Here is a 22,109-nt window from a genome sequence, read left to right on the forward strand (position 1 = left end):
TTTCGGCTCAGGTCGTGATCTCAGGGTTGTGAGATTAAACCCCGTGTCAGGCTCCACACTGGACGTGGAGCCTGCCTGGGATTCTCTCTCTCCCTCTCCCTCTGCTTCCCACCCCTTCCCCACTCACTCTCTCAAAAAAACAAAAACAAAAACAAAGCAAGCCTTCAACTGGGTACCTGCTGAGGACCAGGCACCGCGGTGGGTGCTGGACACACAAGAGCAAATCCCACGTACGCGACCCCAAATGGCCTCACCTGCCTAAGACACCCAGGTTTACCACTCCCAAACTATGTGGTGGGAAACTTGGGGCGGGGGCAGCCCAGGCGGGCTGGTAGGCTCAGGACTTGATTATGTGGGTGTCTCTTTTAAGGGTGTGGCAGATCAGATTGCCCTGGTGGGTGGCCTGGAGTGACACACCCCAGGGTCTTTCCTTAGCCCTGATCAATTTATTTATTGGTCTCTTAGATGAAGTTAAAGAGGTCTAGTGCTCAGATTTGTGAATGGACAAGCTGAGGGGCAGAGCAGAAGGGTGGCCAACAGAGCCAGGATCCCAAAGGCTCTCCATAGGCTACAGCCCTGGGATGACCCTAAAAGATGCTGCTTAACAGGGACAAATAGCAGGTATTCTCACCATGTCCTAAACTTCAACGATCACAGCCCCGGGGAGAGGAAGGGAGGGTGGACAGGGGCATGACAGGACATCCTGGGGATACACATCAGGAGAGAAGCACCGTGAACGGAGCTTGCTTCTGTCTCCAGCGTTTGTGGTCACCGAGCCCAGGACCCGGTACCCTGGGATGTTTAGCGCATGTTCTCGGGATGATTGTGTAAATGAGGAAAATATAATAAGTTTGGCTTAGTGGCTTCAAATCTCTGTGCAAGTCTTTGGCCTTGGACAAATTAACAACCGTTTTTAAACTTGTTTCCCCACCTATAACATGGAAATAATAATGCCCATTTTTTTCCAATGGGATAACGGGTTATCAACTCCACGGACTAACAGATGTTGGATTCTATTATTAAGACACGGCCCCTGCTTTGCAGTATGAACAGAGGCACAAAGAAGCCCTTTCCACACAGCCTGCCAGAGGGCAGACTACCCTCGCCTTGGGTAAGTGGGAGGTCTGCAGGTGCGGACGTGAGGAAGGGCAAGTACAGTGAGCAGACAGTGTGGAGATGGGAGTTGTGCACACTGTCCCAAGCACCATCCGAGGGCCACACTAGGATGTGAGCACTCGGGAAGGGGAGGAGACTAGAGCGGTCAGCCGCATGGTCGGGTGAGGCACGGCCTTGTAGGTCAGAGCCAGGATTCTGACTGAACACAAGCGATACTCAAGAGTTCAGGCATGATCAGAATTGTGTTTAGAAAGGTCGCCCAACTCCGATATGAGGGACAGTTGGAGAAGCCCAGTCTGGAGTGGAACGTTCCAAGCAGAGGGGACCAGAATAACACAAAAGCTCTGAAGCGGGGGCCACCAGCTGTAGACGATCCAGAAAGGTGCTCGTGTGGCTGAAGCACAATCAAGGAGGGGAAGAGACTCTAGAGGAGGCTGGAGAGGCGAGCAAGGGTCATGTTCCACAGAGCCTTTAAGACACGAGGAGGAGACTGGGTTTTATTCTGGGTGGGATGGGAAGCCATTAGGTCTTGAGACAAGTGACTCGATCTGATTGACACTTTCAAAGCATCCCTCGGGCAACTGCATGGAAAATGGACTGGGGAACAGGTGCGGATGGAGACAGGGAAGCCCAGTTAGGTTACTGCCTTGTCCAGACGACAGGCAGGTGGCGTGGACTAGAATGCTAGCATAGCAATGGAGACGGAACACAGTGGTTGCTCACTGGCCACAGCGACCACCTCCCCAACCCCTCAGCAGCATTTGCCTCCTTGTCTAACCTTTCCCCAAGCCCTGACCCCCAGGGAGCAGACGTGTGTGTGTGTGTGTGTGTGTGTGTGTTAATGTCCAACCACCCCCAAAAGCCCCGGAGCCTCTCAAGGAGGGGAGTCAGGCTTGGTCGAGCTCCAGCACCGCTGAGCACAGGGCCGGGCAAGGCCATGCTGGGGCTCAAAGGGTGAAGCAGTGAAGCAGTGAAGGGAAGAGGACAGGCACCCTCACCCTACAGCCTTGTGTCTAAGAGCACAAGGATATCAGTGACCAAAGAGAAAACTGGGGCAAGAGAAGGAGAAAAGTAGAGGCAGGTGGAGTGATAGGAGACAAACGGACACAGCAGTTACAAGGGTTCAGGGCAAAATGAAGCAACTCCCTGGCCACCCCCATCTGGATGTCCATTAGGGTTGGGCCCTCTCTGGTCACTGACCGGCCACAGCGACCACCTCCCCCACCTCCCGGCATTTGTCCCTTTGTCTAGCCTTTCCCCAAGCCCTGACGCCCCAGGGAGGAGACGTGTTTGTGTTAATGCCTAACCACCCCCATAAGCCCCGGAGCCTCTCAAGGAGGGAAGTCAGGCTTGGTCGGGCTCCAGCACCGCTGAGCACAGGGCCGGGCAAGCCCATGCTAGGGTTCAAGGGTGAAGCGGTGAAGGGAGGAGGACAGGCACCCCCACCTTACAGCCTTGTGTCTAAGAGCACAAGGATATTGGGGAGCCCGGGTGGCTCAGTCAGTTAAGCATCTGACTCTTGATTTCGGCTCAGGTCATGATCTCAAGGTCCTGGGATCCAGCTCCCCCCCCAGTTGGGCTCTCTGCTCAGTGGGGAGCCTGCTTGAGGATTCTCTCTCTCTCCCTCTGCCCCACCCCCTGCTCATGCATGCACACTTTCTCTCTAAAATAAGTACTCTTTTTAAGATGTCATTTATTTATGGAGGGGGGAAGCATGAGTGGGGGGAGGGGTAGAGCAAGAGGGAGAAGCAGGCTCCCCACTGAGCAAGGAGCCAGACTCCGGGCTCAATCCCAGGACCCTGGGATCATGACCTGAGCCGAAGGCAGATGCTTAACTGACTGAGCCACCCAGGTGCCCCCCCAATAAATAAATCTAAAAAAAAAAAAAAAAAAAAAAGCACAAAGACATTAGTAACCGAAGAGAGAAATGGGGCAGGAGTAAGAAGCTGGGAGGTGGTGGGTACAGATGATTCTGTGGAATGTTAGGAGGAAAACACCACAGTAGTTACAAGGAATCTGGGCAAAGTTCAATGACCTGGCCATCCCCATCTAGGTGTCCGTGATCAGCCCTCGCATCTACCCTGAAACGGGTCCCCCTGAGACAGGGACACCGCTGTCAGACAGTGCAGGGGCCACTGAGCATGTAACCTGGAAGGAAAAGCTCCTCTGAAGGAGTAGGAAGGTCAGGGAGGAGAAGGGAGTCTTGGGAAGGCAGTCTGCCCTGAAAAGAATATGAAGGGAGCCAGGCAGAAGCCAGCGCGTGCCCGACCCGAGGGCTCAGGCTCAGAAGCATCTTCTACAGTAAACAGGGGGGTTAGGGCTGGGGCCAGGGAAGAGTAAGCTCTGCTTAAGGGGGCCAAGAAGCCCCCCATGACAGACTAGTCACCCTCCTACCCGCCAGGCAACGCAGTTCTGTAAGAGGGAGGTTGGCAGACGGGGCAGAGGTGAGACTCTGAGCAGAGACCACTCACTTCCATCCCAACTGTCAATTCCCAAACCACCTCTCTCCCTACTCCTGGGCCATGGCTGTAGCTCAGGCCCCAGGCCCCCTTCCCCAGATTAGGATCATGGAGCAGCCTCCTGGTCCCTCTCCAGGCTGTCCCCCCAGTCTACTCTCTGCTGCAACTGTGTGATCCTTTAAGAGCTCCCCATTGCCCTCAAGACAGGATTCAAGTTCCTGAACTGACCCCCAAAGTCCACCTTGATTTGACCTCCACCTACCCCTCTGCTGCTTCTCCTTTGCCCATTCAATACCTCCGTCTACTGAACTCATCCTGGTCTCTGGGTGTATGGCTCCTTCTTCCTGGGATGTCCTGACCCCCATCTCAGCTTCTGGGAACCGTCTACACTCAACACAGGTCCTCCTCCTTCAGGAAGCCTTCCTAAAACAATCCAATCCTTGGCCGGCCCTGTGAGTGCTCTCTACCAGATCGCCTTGTCTCGTGCTCTCTTTCTGAGGCCTACAGGCCCCCTCCCCCCAACAGCACCACCTCATGGCCAGCACTCCAGACTCCCTGCTGCCTTGTGTAAGGACAAAGATACAGCATCAGGGTCCCTGCAGTCAAGGGCAGCCAGTGTCCTAAGAAAGGCAAACCCACCCACAGATGCCCACCACACAGGACAGACTGGGAAGAGAGCGCCCACCAGGGCTCAGAGGAAGGAGGGAAGGCCTTCTCAAGGAAGAGGGATCTGAGCAGCGCCTCAAAGGATTTCATGGCAGAGGAGCAGAAAGGGCATCCTCGGCAGAGGGAAGGAGCAAAGAAAGAAGAGAAGGGCCATGCCTAGCAAAGCAAGCCTTAGTCTAAGCACAGGGAGTGGGGGAGGGGGAGGCGCTGGGGCTGCAAGACCCACTCTGAGAAGCCCGTGTGGCTCCTGTGGGGGTTGGGAACCAGGAGACTGCCAAGGCCCAAGGCCAGAGTAGGGCCCAAGCCCCAGTGCCCTAACAATGACAGCCAGAAAGTGTACAGACTAGAAACATTTCTTGACTGTGAATGGGCCTCTGCCCATGTCATACTCACTGCCTGCCACATGGCGGGGGGGGGGGGGTGTCAGGGCAGAGGGAGGGGACCAGAATGGGGAGCAAGGTCCAGACTCAGGGGGTCTGCGCTTCTTGCAGGGGATCAAGGGAGGGTGACATGGAAGCCCCTGCCCCAGGCCGAACATTCCCTCCCAGGGTGGCAGCGGCGCCCGCACGAGGCCAGGCACAGACCAAGGGGGTCTCGGGTCCTCCAGAGCCAGGCGGGTGGGCAGGCAGCAGTCAGGATGGCCTCTTTTCGGGGCTCATCAGTCGCTCCACCTCCCGCATGAACCGCAGACACAACTCTTCCTCCCAGGGCAGAGCCACGCACTGCACGGCCACTGGCAGCCCCACGCTCTTCTTCATGGCCTGCAGGGGACACGGGCATCAGGATGGAAGGCGGTGGACACAGGGCCCCACCAGGGACCAGGAAGCACCCCAGCTGGAGAGGAGGGGCGGCACAGCAGAGCCAGGCTGCAGTCTTTCAGGCGCCTCGCATCAAGGAGGGCCGGCAGTGGGGCGCCTGGCTGCCTCACTCGGTAGAGCATGCAACTCTTGATCTTGGGGTAGTGAGTTTGAGCCCCATGCTGGGTGTAGAGCTTACTCAATGGGGAGGGCAAGGGAGGAGAGGGGAGGGGAGGGGAGGACCGCACATGCTCATGCTGCTTCCTTCCCAGCAGCCAGAGTTAGGGTGTGGGTAGGAGTCCAGGGGAAGGGGGGGCGCCCAGGGGCCAGGCCAGGCCCTGTGGCCTCACCTTCTGTAGCACGTTGTCCCACATATCCCCAAAGTAGCCCCTGTAATGTTCCATCTGGGCCTCATCCTCTGCGGTCACCGAGGTGACAGGCACCACCCCCGCGGGGAAGTCCAGGCAGTTGTAGAGCAGAGTGTAGCTGACAGCCGCTGCAAGGCACCACGGGCAGCTAGAGACTCCAGAGGCCACCGTCTCCCCCACCCCGGCCCCCGGGGAGATGGCACCCTGCCCCTACAGACTGGAGTGAGTGACAAAGCCCAGGAACCCGGATTCGGGGCCGGCTTTGCCCAGGAAGCCTCCCCACCTGGACTGTTGTTCCTATTTTTCTTGGCTTTTCTAAATCCCACCTGGACTTGAAACTGCACCTCCCCAAACCACAGGCTCCGTAACTCAAGATCTCCAACTTCCGTGGTGCTGAGAACAGGGAGCTCGTTCCCTCCCAGAGCATCCCAGGTGACCCCCATCTCTCTCCAGCCAGTGGGACTGTGAGCTCCCCAAGGGCAGGGCCCTCCCCAAGGGTGCAGCCCTCCCCCAAGGCTTCTCTTGTACTTCCCAGTAGCCTCCCCGCAGCCTGCTGGGCACTGCGCTGAACTCACAGAAGAGGAGAGGCAGGCGGGAGTGTCCCGGTGTGTGCTGGGGCAGCTGACCTCACCTGTGGCCTTGCCTGGGGCATTCAGGTCCAGAGCAGGGCCCAGCATGGGGGTGAGCAGCACATCCAGGTCCAGCGCTCTCCACTGGGCAATCACGGAGTTTCGGTACACCTGGGAGGGGGCCAGCACACCAGGGGAAGCCCTCAGAGCCAGCCCATCGCATAGACTCTTCAGTGCAGGGACCGTGGCCGGGGTGGCTTTGGCCCCAGGGCCTGCCCCTGCATGTGGACTAAGCCACACTGGGATGGGGGTGGAGGTCCTCGGGGCAGACAGGCACGGCTGCCTCCAGGAGGCCTCCATTGTTCCACCTCCCACATGAACTGTAGACATCATTTTTCCTGCCAGGGCAGGGCCACATAGTTCCCAACAGCACGGGGGGAGGGGGGGAGAGGGGGACAGAGAGGCATCCAGGACAGGAGCCACAGACTGACCCAGCCACCAAGGGTCAGCACCCAGGCGAGTGAGGATCAGAGAGCAGGGCCTGAGCAGACCAGTCCGGGGAGTGGAAGGGGAAATGACAGGCCACTCCAGGGGACCAGAGGGACCGGTGGCTAAGAGATCCCACTGGCAGGTGCCCAGTCTAGTTCCGCCCCACACCTCACCCAACTCTAGTCTAGGACCTCTGGCCTCACCTCGATCTCGTGCTGCAGTTCCCAGAGCTTGCCGGCCGACCTGGGCAGAGGAAAGGAGGTCACTGGCCATCAAGGTCACAGCCATGGGGAGTAGCAACATCACACCCCTACTCTTAGCACCTCCCAGATCTCACTCCTCCACAGACCCTTCTCAACTAGGGGAGCTCCAAGAGGGAGGTAGCACAGGAAAGAAGTTCAAAGCCCTAAGTTCATGTCCTGTAGAGACAATCAGGCCCCAAGAGGGATTTAGACTGTGTCACTTAGTGACTTTATAGCAGAGCCAGGCCCGGAGCAGGCCCGACTCCCACCAGAGCCGTCAAAGGTCCTGAATGCCTGGCAGTGAGAGAAGGGGCAAGTCCGCAGGATGTCAGGGCTTAAAAATGAGGCCGTTTATGGCCTGCTTTTCCCACCCAGGCCACTAAGGGGACAGCAGGACCCAGTGCAGCTTGGTTCCCATCAGACCTCTAAGAGCAGCGTCTCTCACGGGTTCCCCAGTAGCCCTCTTTCCCCTGGGCCTCCAGGATGCTTCCTTTCCTGGTCCTTTCTACCCTCCCCTAGCCAGGTCTTCTCCTCTGCACCCTGTGTCATCCTGTGATCTCCTTCAGGCCCCTCTTCTCTAGCCAGACCTAGACCCTGTGAAGACAAACTTCAAGGTCCCATCTGGAAGCCACAGAGGTTGCTGCCCTGGCTGGGCCACTTCCAGCCTCAGAAGAGACTTCCCTCGGCTCTTCCCATCAGAAACCACTTAACCCTGGGTCAGGGGAAGAGGCGGCAAGATCTGGGCATGGGAAATGTCCTTACCGGGACTTCATGCTGTTAAGAAAACCTGCTACCCTTGGGAGCTGCCGAAGGACAAACACAGTGTCAGTGACTCAGTTCTGGGCTGAGTGTACACAATCTTCTTCAGGCCAACACCTGTGCCTCTTCCCTCTGTCCCTTCCCCCAGGTCCCAGGTCAGCCCCTCTGTCAGCATGCAGCTGGCTGAAGATTGCAGGGCATGGGGAGAGGAGAGGAGTCTGGGTAGGGGGTGGAGAGAAGAGGAGGCCATGCTTGCCCAAACCAAGAGAGGCTAAGGCAAGAGGGGAGGAGTCCCAGAGGCTCCCTCCCAGCCCAGCCCAGCTCTCCACTCCTTGTGCTCTCACCACAGGCTTCAGCAGGAAAGCCAGCAGTCCTTTCAACCACCTCGGCATCTTCAGAATGGAGATCAGGTCCCCCAAGCAGGGGTCCACGAAATCACCTTTGCTGGGAGACAAAGGGTCCAGTCCAGCACTCCCTCCCCAGGCCTCCCTCCTGGCTTGCCCCCCTCATTGTACCCCCAGCTCAGTGTCATCTATTCCATGACACCTCCTCCACTCCCCCTCACCAGACTCTCATAACCACTGGTCTCCAACCCCGTCATCTGGCCTTCTCTCCCTTTTCTTTTCTTTTCTTTTCTTTTCTTTTCTTTTCTTTTCTTTTCTTTTCTTTTCTTTTCCTTTCTTTCTTTCTTTCTTTTCTTTTCCTTTCTTTCTTTCTTTCTTTTCTTTTCCTTTCTTTCTTTTCTTTCTTTCTTTCTTTCTTTTCTTTTCCTTTCTTTCTTTTCTTTCTTTCTTTCTTTCTTTCTTTCTTTCTTTCTTTCTTTCTTTCTTTCTTTCTTTCGATTTTCTCTTTTTTCTTTAAGTAATCTCTACACCCAACATGGGGTTCAAATTCACGACCCAGAGATCAAGAGTCCCATGCTATATGGACTGTGCTAGCCAGGCACCCCTATCTGCCTTCATTCATTCATTCATTCATTTTAAAGATTTTATTTATTTATTTGGCAGACAGAGAGACAGCCAGCGAGAGAGGGAACACAAGCAGGGGGAGTGGGAGAGGGAGAAGCAGGATTCCTGCCGAGCAGGAAGCCTGACATGGGACTAGATCCCAGGACCCCGGGATCATGACCTGAACCGAAAGCAGACACTTATCCAACTGAGCCACCCAGGCATCCCTATCTGCCTCCTTTTAGACATGTGACTTATTTCTGCTGATCATTTGGGACGCCTGGGCTCCACTCCATACCCACTGGAGCTTCCCAAGGCAGGTCCCCGCGTCTCCCTCCCCGGCACACTCAGCTCAAAGCCATAAGGACTCCATAAGGGCAACATTTCCATGGCCAGGCCCTGACACCGAGGACATCCCCTATTAATGCTGCCGCCAGCCTAGAGGGACAATGCAGCCGCCATGACCCTTATTTCTGAAGCTGTCTCTAGCTCTAGAGCTCAGGGAAAGGTCTCAGGAGGCCGACCCCAGGGCTTCGCTCTCAGGGCCAGAGTGAGGAGCAGCCACTTCTGCCGAAGCCTGGACCATACTCAGGTACAAGAGGAGGGCCAGTCGGCCCAGCCACAGCCCTTCACAGGTCTGTCTTGCACCCCTATCCACCTTTAAGGACTGAAAGCGTCTAAGTGGAACCAGCTTCTCTAAACATGAGCTCTGGGGGCGCCTGGGTGGCTCAGTCAGTTAAACAACTGCCTTCAGCTCAGGTCCTGATCCCAGGGTCCTGGGATTGAGCCCCACACAGGGCTCCCTGCTCAGCAGGGAGTCTGCTTCTCCCTCTGCCCCTCTCCCTGCTTGTGATCTCTCTCTCTCTCTGTCAAATAAATAAATAAATAAATAAATAAATAAATAAAATCTTGAACAAAAGAGCTATAAAAAATAAAATAAATATGAGCTCTGCAAAGTCCCTTAAAGTAGGTCTGATCCAAGCAACCCACTCTGCAGAAGAGAAAACTACTCAAAAGGCAGGTTCGGCTCAAGTCGGAAAAGCCTGGAGTCACAGCATGATGTCTAGACCTCTCCCTTCCTGCCTCCCCCTGCCCTTGTCTCTCAATCTTTCCCAAATAGACAAGCAACTCCCCTGCCCACCCCCTACCTCCCAGTGAGTTTTCCTCAGTTGAGCTCTGTTCAATCCAGCCTCCCCTCGAGTCGGTCCCTTTCCAAAGTCTCCTGGCAAGGGATCTCCAGGCTCCACCTGCACAGTTAGAGGGGCAGCGAGGTCCCTGCCCAGAATGCTCTGACCTTGTTTGTGTTTAGCTGAGGCCTGTCCCCCATTGTCTCCCAGAGCGGCCCATCAGTAGACCCCACCCCAGACCCCAAAGTCCAACATCACTCACAAATTCTGTAGGAAGCTGTGGCCGCCATCACTGAACAGCCCACCAGTTGACAGGGTCTCCAGAGCATGGGGTATGTTGCTTGGCAGGAAGGGAACCAGCTGCGAGATTGAGGGGGTGTAAGGCCCCCCACACCTAGAAACCCTTGCCTCCCACAACCCCCATGGACCAACCCTGCCCCATGGTAGCCCCCACTGGAGCCACGAAGGCAGGCTTTCTGACCCGTGAACACTCCCTTAAAATGCCCATCATGCGAGAAGTCAAGCCACACATACACTTGTCTCAGATGAGCAGGTCGAAACCCACTGGCCCACCACCCTGGGATGGTGGGAACCTCTGGACAGCTGTGCACCGCTGTCTGTGGTTGACGGGAGCCTCCCAGAGCAGCGCTCACTCATCGCCAGCACAGGGCTGGGTTCACCACCCGCCACGTAACCTAACACTCGTGATCAGCCCTCTATCCACGGGTCCCACGGGGACATCGTCCCCATCCCAACCACAAAACAATCAGGGTGAAGGGACGCCGGGAACAGGTGGCAGCCATGGTACCGGGAAGGTTTCCCTGAAGGAGGGGCCGTACCAGGACTTCCGGGTTCCCACAGCCATACCGTGTGGCCAGCAGCCTCCAGGCTCTGCTTCGTCTCCAGCACGGCCCGCTTCATGGCCGGGGTGGGCATGGTATACTTGTCGGTCTCATAATACCCCACACGCAGGGGCCGAGAGCTTGCGTAGACCTGGGGGCAAAACCCCAGAGTCAGAATCAGGTCAAGAGAGGGCGGCCCAAAGTAGGGCTCCCAGAGATCAGAGAAGCTACTCAGCCCCAGACACAGCTGACAGGCTGTAGCCCGGATCCCCAGAAAACTGAGTGCCTGAGAGGCCGGCCCTTTCTGCATCTGACCCTTCCACAAAACCCGTTTACAATGACTCTGCAGGAGGGGCCGGCACGGATGAGGATTCCCACTGACCGTGTGACGAAATTGAGGCTCCAGGTCTAGGTAGGGAGATAGGCAAACGGCCCAGACTGGGGCTGGGCCTCGCCCCAGTCCATCCAGTGCAGACTGACAACAGGTCAGAACCTAGGTCCAGAACCCAGGTAACCGGTCTCCTGAGTCTAGGCCCTCCACTGCCTGTTTCAAGAATGCAAGTCCTGGCACCCATGATAATTCGTTCCAGACCACATCACAAGGACCTCCTCCCCTCCTCTCCTCCCTCTCAGGAAGGGGTTCTTTTTTTTTTTTTTTTTTTTTAAGATTTTATTTATTTATTTGACAGAGAGAAAGACAGCCAGCGAGAGAGGGAACACAAGCAGGGGGAGTGGGAGAGGAAGGAGCAGGCTCCCAGCAGAGGAGCCTGATGTGGGGCTTGATCCCATAACGCGGGGATCACGCCCTCAGCCGAAGGCAGACGCTTAACCGCTGTGCCACCCAGGCGCACCAATCAGGAAGGGGTTCTTAAACCACTGGGTCGTGAGAATATCCTCTGCCAAGGAGGGGCAGCTCACCCCACCCAGCCCAGATCTCCTGCCAACGAACACCCTAGTTCTCCCTCAAGTGGTTCTGGGCTGAGAAGTGACTCTTGTCTCTCAGTGCTGGCAGAAGAGGCTGAGGCCAGAAGGTGGGACCTTTCCCCAGCAGAGGCCTCCCAGGCCAGGCGGAACGCCCCAGGGTGGCCACAGGCAGGCAAGGGCTCCATCTGGTGGCTGTCTGTGGACCAGCAGTGGAGCCTGGCTTCAGACCCTTGGGGGCTGGTTTTCAAGAGACAGGGTCTCCCATGTCTGCACACTGCCTGGGACTGCTCTCCGGGCTCAGGAGCACCAGCAGTAACCAAAGTCAACCCCATGCCCGTCCCCACCCCTGCTCACCTCCTCCTTGAAGGGCAGCGGGGGCACCGTGGGGTCCAAGCGGAACATGTCCTCACACAGCAGCGCTCGCAGGCACAGGGCTAGGCTTTCCACATCTCGGGCCATGGGGCCGATTGAGAGCGGCACTGTGGGGTAGGGAGGGGAAGAAAGAAAGATCACCCTGCCCTAATGGGCTCTGGGGCTGGGTCCAAGCAAGGGCTGGGCCATGGCCCAGGAGTGTGAGCAGAGACAAGGAGGTAGGAACTCAGACCTAGACTAGCCTGGGAGTCAAACACTATCCCCAGGAGAGGCAGGGGTAGAGGTGGATCAGGCAGACCCCCCCCTCCTCCAGGGCACTGAGGGAACCCCCGACCTCACCTGCTACCTGTCCATAGACACAGCCCTTCAGGCCACTCTTGCTGGATAAGAAACACAAGATGTTGAAAACAGGAAATGGTCACCCTCTGCCCAACCCCAAACCCATACAGCAGCTTAGAACTCTCACCACTTTGGAAACTAGGAACCAAGGCCAATGGTGCTGTGACACTCCCTCCCAGCAAAACCCCAGTGAGGGAATCCCCGCCTGGGGCCTAGAGAGGTTGGAAGCTAGGCCAAGATCACACAGCAAGAGACCCAGAAGCTCCTTCCACCCACTGGCCACACCATACCTGATGCGGTTTGACGTGGGCTTGAGGCCACAGATGCCACAGAAGGCGGAGGGAAAGCGGATGCTGCCTCCAATGTCAGTGCCTAAGCCCAGGGGGGAGCCTCCAGCCCCAATGAGGGCCCCTTCACCCCCGGAGGAGCCACCCGGGCTTTTGGAGGACTGCCACGGATTCAAGGTCTGGCCAAAGAGGGGGTTACTGCAGTCGTAGCTGTGGAAGGCAGGGACAGGTCAGCCCCGGTCACACTGGTGCCAGCACCCCTGCCCCACCCGGCCCCCAAGCCCACCTGAACATGGACTGAGGGACGTTGGTGTGCACGAAGGGCACGGCGCCCTGCATCTTCAGCACCCGCACCGCCACGCTGTCACACTCCGCAGGCATGCTCTCGTTCAGGCTCAAGCCCAGAGTGGAGTCCTGGCCCTAGAGGGCGGGACAGGCCCGAGAGGGGTGTGGCTGATGGCTCCGGGGCCCTTCAGCAGCAGAGGGTCCCCTCCGACCGCCATCTCACAGGCCAAGGTGGGGCACCCACCCGGGGTCCCTCTCAGGGCCTCTGGACCCTGATACTTCCTCGGAGGGCCCAGGGTAAGCCAGGAGGCAGGCTGGCTGGCAGGGACAGGGGTGCGGGGGGTGGAGCCGGATGGGAGGCAGGGCACACCTTGTAGCTGAAGCACTCCTTGAGGCTCACAGGGACGCCATAGAGCAGGCCCCGCCTCGGAGCCTGGGACAGCTGAGTCTCACAGTCCGCCAGGTAGGTAGTCACACAGTTGGTCCCTTTGTTTACTTCCCAGGCCTGGAGGAGGGAGAAATGGACGCAAGGCAGAGTGAGATTGGCCTCTTTTTTTTTTTTTTAATTGTGGTTGAATATACATTATATAAAATTGGCCTTTTAAAGTATACCCAGCAGGGTAACCAGCAGCATGGCCCAGAACCAGGAGCACAGAGAATAATCTAGAGCCCAGCACCCACCTCACTGGGGACATCTAGCCCCAGCCTCACCCTGGCAGTCTCTGGCCTCAACCCCAAGATGGAGAAAGTACTTCCAGGACCAGGGCACAACCAAGGCACCCAAAGGAGCAAGACACTAGCTTCAGATACTCCCCAGCGGGGATGAGCTGGGAGGAAGCTGAGCTTCGGCCTCTAAGCCACATCTCTGTCAGTGAAGCAGACAGGGGCAGATCCCCATCTCAGGTCACCCTGGGAGTCAGCACGGAGCAGGGCTAGACCCGGGCTCCAGCCTTCCAGAGGCCAGTAGGCTCTCTCCTGCCCCAGGCCTGGCCCACACCGGCCCCAGTTAAGCGTCCCCTCTCCCAGACTCTCTTTAATCTGATAATCAAGTCACATGGAGGAGTGACCGGCTGATACCAATCATTTAAAGGGGTGGGAGCTTGCCTAAAAGGAAATGATGCCCTAACGGGGACCCTCTGCCATGAGGCCTCTCCATAGCGCTCAAACCACACTCAGCAGCGCCCTATGGGAGGGCTAGGCCAGGGCAGAACCATGTATGGCTTTCAACAAACACTCCTGTCCCTGCGAGACATCTGAGGAAAACGGGTGTGGGCTCGCTTCCACACCTCGGCACATGAAATCGGGGTCCTCCCTCGTAGTCAGCCTCCTTTCCCCTCGCTCAGCGGCAGTCACTCACCCTGTGGTCACCCACGCCCATCCGTCACCCAGCGGGCACATCGGCCTGCTTAGTGGCCATAGTCACTGTCACACACTCTGTTTCAAGAAACCAGAAGCAAGGCAACTCATAAACCCTTTCTTTCCTTCATCTCATTTCAAACAGATGCCTGGAACACTTACTGTAGGAAAGACACAGTGTCCCGCACCAAGTACGAAGACAAATAAGACAAGCTCTGTCCACAAGGGGCCAGTGTTGACAGGGGAAAGAGGACAAGGCAAGTGCAACAATGCCAAGAGAAATGTGTTAAAAAGTGAGCACTGAAGAGGGAACCCTAACTCAGGCTGGGAGGGGAGGAGGGTCAGGGAAGCCTCCTTGGAAGAGGGCCTCCTTTTCTGAGCCCCTAAGGTTCAGCCGGGGATGCCTGCTGCCCCAAGTGGGGTAAGAAGAGGGAGAAGAGCCTTCCAGGTAAAGGGAAACCCACACAAGGCAGGGCTCGGCGTGGCAGGCTCTGGGTGCCAGGGAACCACCGGCAGGCAGCCAGGCTATTGCTGCCCACCCTCCAGAAGGCCTTGGCCAGACAGGGTGCTCGAGACTGAAGGGGAGCAGGAGAGCAGAGTCTGAAGAACTGGAGACCTGAGAGAGCATCCGGCCAGGAGGCTGGTTCTCCATCAAGGAGGAAGACGGTGGTGGAGGACCAGGGTGGCTGCTGGGGGGTTGGGGACGAGGGGTTGGACGGGAGAGAGCTATAGAAAGAGAACAGACCACACTTGGTGACCGATGGGGAGGAGGCGGGAGGGAGAGGGAAGTCTGGGCTGAAAGCCAGGCTTTTAGCTAAAACAACATGCTCAGTGTCGCCCCAACACAAATACACACACAGAGTCAGCTCCTCTCTCTCTCTTCTTTCTCCTTCTCTCTCTCTCTTTCTCTCTCTCTCTCTCACACACACACAGCTCCTGGCAGCCCCTGGCACTGTGGTCCCACCCCGGCCCTCAGAGAGACGAACTCCAGGCCAGGTTTTCCGCACAGCCTTTGCAGAGAGAGGGAGGATCCCTGGGGCCTCACCCTTGCGGCCCTTACCTTTCCCACGTAGGTGAAAAGCGCTGCCTCAGGGGACAGCTCCCCACTGTGTAACTTCTGCACCAGTTGAGTCAGGGACAGGGCCAGCAGAGCCTCTGAGTCCAGGTCAGGATTCTGGGAAGACACTTCAGGTAAGTACCCCCTCTCCCCACAGGCCCCAAGTGCCTACAGCAGACACATGGGGCCCATGCTCCTAGGTCCCCACACCTGCCAAAGCAGATGCTCGCTGTCATGTGCCAACCCTTGACAGCCATGCCCACCTGCAGCTCTGACACCAGAAATGGGGCCCAGCCTAGGCAGGTCCTTGTCATGGACAGTGCAGATGTATCTCTTCCAGAAGGTTATCGGTGGGGGTGCCCTGGGAAAGGCCATGCCCAGGCTGATTATTAAACCATTACAAACCACCCCCACTACTAGCTGCCTGTAGGCACCGTGCTGGTACGCTCTGTATGTTGGTGAAATCTTGTTACCATTCCCATTGCACAGACAGAGAAACTAAAGTGCCGAGAGGCGAAGTGTGTCACCTAGGACCATACCGGTAAACTACAGTTCTCTGCCCGCTCAGCATAGGCTGTCCACTGGCTACCCACCTGCACCTAACCACTCGACCCCTAGCAGGGAAGCCAAAAATAAAAATAAAAAAAAGACACCATCCTGGGTGGTTGGGGCTGTAGCCAGAGGGCACACCTAAAAGAGGACTTTTTCCCTTCATTCCAGATATGTATTAGGTGTCTACTCTGTACCAAGCACCACACCAGGCACGGGGATACGACTGAACAAAAAAGGCACGTCCATGCTTTGGGAAGCGAGCAGGTAATTAATAAGTAAACAAGAATCTGAGAGGGAGAAAAATAACTTGAAGAAAATAAAACTCGGTGTGGTGCGTGGGGGGCGCGCAGGTAGGTAGAGGGGCAGTCAGAGAAGAGCTCTCGGAAGGAGGGGGGACGTTTTTTCAGATACCGTACTGCCAGGCCTGGAAGGCTCCCAGAGTCTCCAGGGTCAGCCCGTGCCTGCAAACCCAGCTTGTTCCCTCCTCAAAGGTATTGAGCCAATTAGCAAACACGGTTAAAGGTATTGAGCCAATTAGCAAACACGGTTAGAGGAGAATCTCTGAATCACGGCCACCACTTCCCAGCCCCACTCTCTCCTGCTCTTGCCAAGGTCACTAGGGCCCTCCTCTTGCCAAATCCAAGAGATACTTGATTCTGTTCTTTGCTCCACATGTCACTGAGAGACTCAAAGCTATTGAGACCACACACTGGCTCTCTTCAACTTCCTCTGGTTTTCTCCTGCTTCTCTGCCACTTGCATCATCCATTTATTCAGTCAGTACACAAACATGTTCTGAGCATCTACTGCGTGCCAAGGACTACGTTAAGGGCTATGAATTTAGAGGTAACCAAGACAGACAAGTCCCTGCTTTCAGAGAGCCTGCCCTCAAGAAAAGAAACAAATTAACAAATGATGGACAGTTCATGGAAAGTGCCAGAAGCCAAGTGCACAGTGCTGTGATGGAAATAACAGAGGACTGACTCAGACGGGATGGTCAGGCCTCTCCGAGGAGGTGACACTTCTTTCGGCTGTGATCTGAAGGATGAGAAGGAGCCAGATGCGGGAAGAGACAGGTTCCTCTTGTTCCCTCTCTGATGCTGGGAAAAGTGAATCCTTGTCTCGTGGCTTCCAATCCAGGCTCTCCACCTGCCCCACGGTCTCCTGACCCTCCACCCAGCCTGACCCAGTTGAGCTCTGGTGTTCACAGGCTATTCCCATTGCCACCCACCCCTGTGTCCTTCTCCCTGAGCTCACTGCTCCCCCACTTTGCACCGGCTCCTGTTCTGCGTACCCTTGCTTAGGGAAGGGCTGCTGTCCATTCAGGTGGTAAAGTGAGAAAAAAGGAGTCATGCCAGATCCCTCCTTCTCCCTCTCACCCGCGGCCAAATCCAGTCAGTCACTGTGCCCACTAAGTAGCTCTGGAAAATGGCCACTTCTCTATCCCCTCCACCAAAACCCTCACCAGCGCCCAGGCTTTCTCTCCTAGCTCACACGGGGGCCACCTGACTGGCTGCCAGGCCAAAGCTTGCCTCACTCACCTGCCCTTCCTGCCAGGCCAGACAGTGCAAAGCCAATCAGGCCTTGCCTCTCCCCTGAAGGTCCCTGTCACACCACAAGCCTCAGAGGTGTGCCGGGAGGTGCTTCCAGGCTTGTCAGACTCCTCCACAGCCCTCCCTGAGACACCACCTACTCACGCCCTCCAGACGTGCCCACCACACAGCCTTGGTGCCCCGGCCTTAACAGCAAGAACACTATACCCCCTGGCCTTCATTTGTTCAACAGATACGTTACTGACTTGGGAGATATATATATATATAATATATACCTAATATATATTATATATATATCCACAAAATACAGGGAGCCACAAAGAAGAAAGAAAATGAATCCATGATCTCTCCACACACACTAGATAATCCCTGGTGATATATTTTTTAAAAAGAGATACAAAATGAAAAATGAACATTTACCCCACTCACCTCTAGGACCACCCTGCCCAGTCCCTCTTCTGAAAAGGAAACCATAGTTAATGGCTTCTAATGAAATCTTACAGGGGAAAAAAAATGTTTTTGAAAAACCCACCATGTATGTCATTATTTTTATATATTCTGGTTTTGCACAAAGGAATCATACTAAAAACACAGTACTTATTACACCTTGCCTTTCCCACTTCATGATGAAAATAGCAAAATGGTTTTAATTTTTTTTTCTGATTATATAAATGTCCTCACTGTAGAAAAGAATGCCTAACAGTATGGGGAAGAGAGTAAAAATCAGCTAAGAGTCCCCCACACTAGGATAATTACCAACATTTCCCACCTTCCCACAAGACGCCACAGAGACCCTGTGCGCCTCAGCTGGAAGCTGTCAGAAGCTCCCTCCAGTCTCAGCACAAATTTTAACTCTGTCCTTTGTTCTTCGGTGCGGATGGCTCATGACACCATTGCTAACAGTTATTTTTAAGTCTTCAACTAGTTATCAGGCAGCTGAGACATTTCCTTTTTCACAAGACACCCAAGAAAGTCTGCAAACACGCAGGCAACGACATTTGAATGGAGAATGCAGAGCAGTGTACAAACAAGTTCTAAAATAGCATAGGGCCACCCCGTAGCATTCTTTTCCAAGGACGGATGCTAGAGCTATCACCGAACTGCTGCCCCCCGCCAGCTGCTTTTCTCCTTGAGGCCCCTCCTGTCCTAATTTCTGGGATGCTACGTGGTCCTCCATGTCTTTTTTCTTTTCCCTCATGGTTTTTCTCACTTTTGTTCTATTTCAAGATATCTTTTCCATTTGGTCATGTAGGCCACGAATCCTGGTCTCAACGAATGAATCATCTACTGAATTATTTTGCTTTAAAGTCAGGTTCAAGCGGGGCTTGGAGAAGGCCAGGAGATGGAACTACGGGTCAGATCCAATGGAAGGGAGCGGCATCTGTTAAGACCAGCGGGGTTCTGACCAAACGGGTTGTAAGAGATGTGGGCAAAGGCAGAGGCGTGAGCAGGGGCTCTGGTATATCTCTCCCAGCCATCAGAGTCTACGGCTGTTGGTCCCTTTCTTCAGTCTAGAAAGGCTGTTAAAACTCATTCAGGGGCCAAGGTGGGGGGGAAAGTACGCAAAGAGTTGTTACAGATTAAGCCTCGCACAGTCAACAGAGAGTTACCAGAAGCAGGTCTCACTCTAGAGTTGTTCAAGAGCCGAGAGGTGAACCATTTTGTGATGATTCAGGGATGCTTAGGATTCCCCCTCCTCCAGCGATGCCTGGGCACACTGGAGGTACCTGGGCCCCCAGTCAGCCCCGTCAGGAGTCTATCAGGCCGGAGCTGCACCACCTCGCTGCTGTGTTCCCCCAGGGCCCGCCCAGGGCCCTGCTTACCTCACTACGGCCTCTTGCTATTTGGGGCTGGGCCGAAAAAGCCCCAGAAGAAAGGCTCCTGAGACAACCTCAAAACCCACATCCCCATCATCCTGCGACTCCAGAGCCAAGCAGAAAGGCATTTGGGGGCAGGAAGGAGGAAGGAGCTGGTCCCAAGGTCCCAAGGGACTGAGTTCAGCTAAACTACCTACCTCTTAACTGCCCCCAGGGCCTTGAGAGCTACTGTCATCAAGACCTGATTGTTCAAACCCGATGAGATTACTGAGATAGTTCTTTCTCCTTCACAGTCGCAGGAAAATCAAAGGGCAAATTTCACTCTTCACCCAGCTGGAAGAGCCAAACTTCGGATGTTCTGAGGCCAGGCTTTCTTGCCCCAGGGAGGGTGTAAAAACAGTGTTTCCTATTTCAGAGCCAAAACTCACCCTGGGAGATTTTGTTCTTAAAAATAATGAAAGGCAGTCTCTCCAGAGGGAAACTGTGTAGATGCTGGTGTTTGGAGCCGAAGTGAAGGAAGACCCACCCTTCCACCACCTCACACTCCTGCTAGCAGGTGGGTTTCTTGTGAGGAGGAGGGGAGTGCAGGAGGCAGGAAGTGTGGGCTGATCCCTGAAGCTGCCCCCACACAGTTCTTGCTGATAGAACTGGCTGGCTGCAGTTCTGGCTGTTGCTGCAGAACGGGGGTGGGGGGTGGGGGTGGGGGGCTTGGGAGCAGTGGAGGGTCTCCAGGCTGACCGGGTATCATTGCAGGGATCCCTGAGTGGGGCGCCTTGGAGTTCAGCCAGAGAAGGAGGACTAGACAGGCAAGAACTTGGGCTCAGGTAGGGTCAGTGGCCAGTCTGGATTGAACATCTAAAAACGGACGGTGGGCTTTTCAGCCAGCTTGACGAATAGAGGCTGCAACCAGACACATATTTACGTCAACAAATGAATAAATACGACATATCCTGGCCTGGGAACGGTGTGTAGGAAATTCACAGCAGCTAAAACCTCACTGTGATCAAGGCTGCACCCTGGGCCTGGCATCCTAAGGCCCAGTCTCCCTACCTATTATCTCCCCCCCACCCCCGTTTTCCCCGCTGGAATGAGGCTGGAGAGTCCCACTGGGTATCTAGGTTCTAGTTCCGGCTCTGGCCCAACTGTAAAATCACTTGCTGCAGCCAACCATCTGCTAAGTGCAATTTTCCGTGACCCCATCCCTGGCTCCCAGCTAGGCACATCCTCCTGACTCCTGTTGTATCCCCAGTCACCTGGAGTGCTTTCCCACCTGGCAGATCTGAATCCTACCGAACACAAACCTTCACAAACAATTGTGGCGAGTTTTTCCTCTCTCGGTACATAAGAACATCTCTCAGAATTTATCATTTTGATTTCTAGCTGGGTCCAGTGTCTCAAACACCTGGAGCGAGAAAGTCCCCTCCTTTAGGCTCCTCCCTGGCGCCTAAACACGCCCTGAGCTGATCCGGAAGGAGAAAAGCTTGTTGACGGATCATCCAGGGAAGGGCTGGAATTACACCTGCTCAAGGAAAGAGGCCTATCAGGGGTTAGGACGACACCGGGGCGGCAGGAGCTGGGGAGACTATTCCAGCCCAGCTCCCTTGCACTTGGGCAAGTTCTGCCCTGACTCGCTTTCTGTATCACCAAGCATTATCAAGCACTTTGAACTGTGAGCTCTGCAGATTTCCTTGGCCATCACTCTGATTCGGAAGTCCTAAACCCGAGCATCCTGATGGTTGCCGGGCTTGCATTTTTGCGTTCTAACAGTCTTGAGATTCTTTGGCACCGAGCAAAGCTCCTCCTTCTTTGAGTGCGGCGATGTCCTTTCATGACTTGCCCTGTCCCTTTCGTTTCCCTCCTCCTCCTCTCGGCCGGCTCTACCTGACTCGGAAAGAGCACGGAATGCTTTAGGGCGTGGAGGGGTTCCGAAAGTAAAACCTGCGCTGCCCGCCACCTGCCCGTCCGCGCGCCAGCGCGCCTGAAAAGGCTGCTAGGGATACCCCCGCGCTGTGCCTCCCCACACACGCCGGACCCGAGCGGTCACCTGGAGGCGGAAGCGCCGCGCCGCCTTATCCATGCTCTCCAGGGCCGCCCGCTGCCTCTGCCGCGCCCGGGCCGCCGCGCCCCGCGCCGGCCGGCGACTTGACCAGCGCAGGGCCACGGCCGCTGCCACGAAGCAGCAGGCCAGGGCAGCCCCGGAGGCGCCAGACAGCGCAGCCCACATTTCGTCCAGCACCATGATCTCTCGCGGCCGATGGATACCAAGAGCGACAGATGAGGAATCAGCACGCGCGCGTGCCGCCGCAAAACCCGGCCTGGATCGGCCCGGGAGCCCGCGCCCGCCTGCGCGGAAGGGGCGGGAAGAGCGCCGCGCGGCAGTCGGCCAGCGGAGAAGCCGGGAAGCGGGGAAGCGCGCTGTTGCCTGGCAGCGGGCCAAGGCCGCAGGCGCGCAACGGTCAAGGTCAAGCCCGCACCCGGCTGGGAGGGGCGGGTGAGGCAACCGCTTTCCCCCAGGCGCCCTGGGTCAGCCTCCGCCCCGCGCACCCCACAGCCCCAGCTCCCGAAGGCGTGACTAGCGGGAGCCCCCTGCGGGGAAAGGCCGGCCGAGAGGACAGGGAGCAGCGACCGACTGATGGGGCTCGCGGACCTGACTAATCCCTGCAAACAGTTTAGAAGCATCTTTCCAGGAGACCCTCCCCGGGCGCCCACCTCTCCCGTGCTCGGGGCTTCCAGGGGCACCAGGCGGAAGGGGCCCAGGAAGTCCCCTGGGGAGCCCACCTGCCGCCCCTTCCCCTTTCCCAACTCTGGGACCCCATGTCTCTCTCCCAGGGCTCTTCTTCAAGGCCAGACACCCATCACTTGTCCTTTTGCTCAGCCACCTCCTACTGGCTTTCCCAGACTGGCTTTCCCAGAGTCACCCTTCTCCAGTCATGGGCCATCCTGGATTTTACATCCAGAGAGCAGAGAGGACGCCTGACCAGGAGTCTGGGGACCTGGCACTCTCCCTTAGGGGGATGGGGTGGGGGTTACATACACAAACAAAATACTCCCATCCAGGCATCTCTCCTAGGACTTTATGTGCTTTATCTCATTTGTCCTCCCAACACACCTAGGAGGAAGGCATTTTTATGATCCTTATTTTACAGCTGAGGTAACTGAAGACAAGAGGGGTTAAATGACTTCTGTG

The 22,109-nt window shown here is 56.0% G+C and overlaps 1 protein-coding gene across 2 annotated transcripts; it reads right to left on the bottom strand.

The window, feature by feature from the left end:
• Positions 1-1,339: 1,339 nt before the first annotated feature.
• LOC113254720 (fatty-acid amide hydrolase 1) lies at positions 1,340-21,254 on the bottom strand. 2 transcript variants are annotated; one of them, XM_026498180.4, is made up of 15 exons: positions 20,967-21,254; positions 15,005-15,118; positions 12,959-13,093; positions 12,590-12,723; positions 12,307-12,513; positions 12,017-12,057; positions 11,660-11,784; positions 10,407-10,532; positions 9,802-9,899; positions 7,810-7,909; positions 7,469-7,509; positions 6,668-6,707; positions 6,038-6,146; positions 5,389-5,534; positions 1,340-5,002 (listed from the first exon to the last, which is right to left on the bottom strand). In XM_026498180.4, exons 1-15 carry the CDS (start codon positions 21,159-21,161, stop codon positions 4,874-4,876), a joined length of 1,740 nt encoding a protein of 579 aa, XP_026353965.2. In that variant the 5' UTR covers positions 21,162-21,254; the 3' UTR covers positions 1,340-4,873. The 2 variants fall into 2 exon arrangements, with proteins under 2 accessions (XP_026353965.2, XP_044239822.1); XM_044383887.3 differs by lacking the exon at positions 20,967-21,254 and adding an exon at positions 15,265-15,895.
• Positions 21,255-22,109: the final 855 nt, after the last annotated feature.

Source organism: Ursus arctos, unplaced genomic scaffold, assembly GCF_023065955.2.
Source record: "Ursus arctos isolate Adak ecotype North America unplaced genomic scaffold, UrsArc2.0 scaffold_12, whole genome shotgun sequence".
In the NCBI taxonomy this organism is placed as follows: domain Eukaryota; kingdom Metazoa; phylum Chordata; class Mammalia; order Carnivora; family Ursidae; genus Ursus; species Ursus arctos.

What these genes read in the sequence shown, in the direction of transcription:
- LOC113254720 (XM_026498180.4), bottom strand. Translation starts at nt 21,161, where the DNA reads ATGGTGCTGGACGAAATGTGGGCTGCGCTGTCTGGCGCCTCCGGGGCT. An exon ending in CCCACGTCAAACCGCATCAG is followed by an intron (nt 12,058 to 12,306) that starts GTATGGTGTGGC and finishes TTTCTTATCCAG; the next exon opens with CAAGAGTGGCCTGAAGGGCT. An exon ending in CACAGCTTCCTACAGAATTT is followed by an intron (nt 7,910 to 9,801) that starts GTGAGTGATGTT and finishes TTTGTCTCCCAG; the next exon opens with CAAAGGTGATTTCGTGGACC.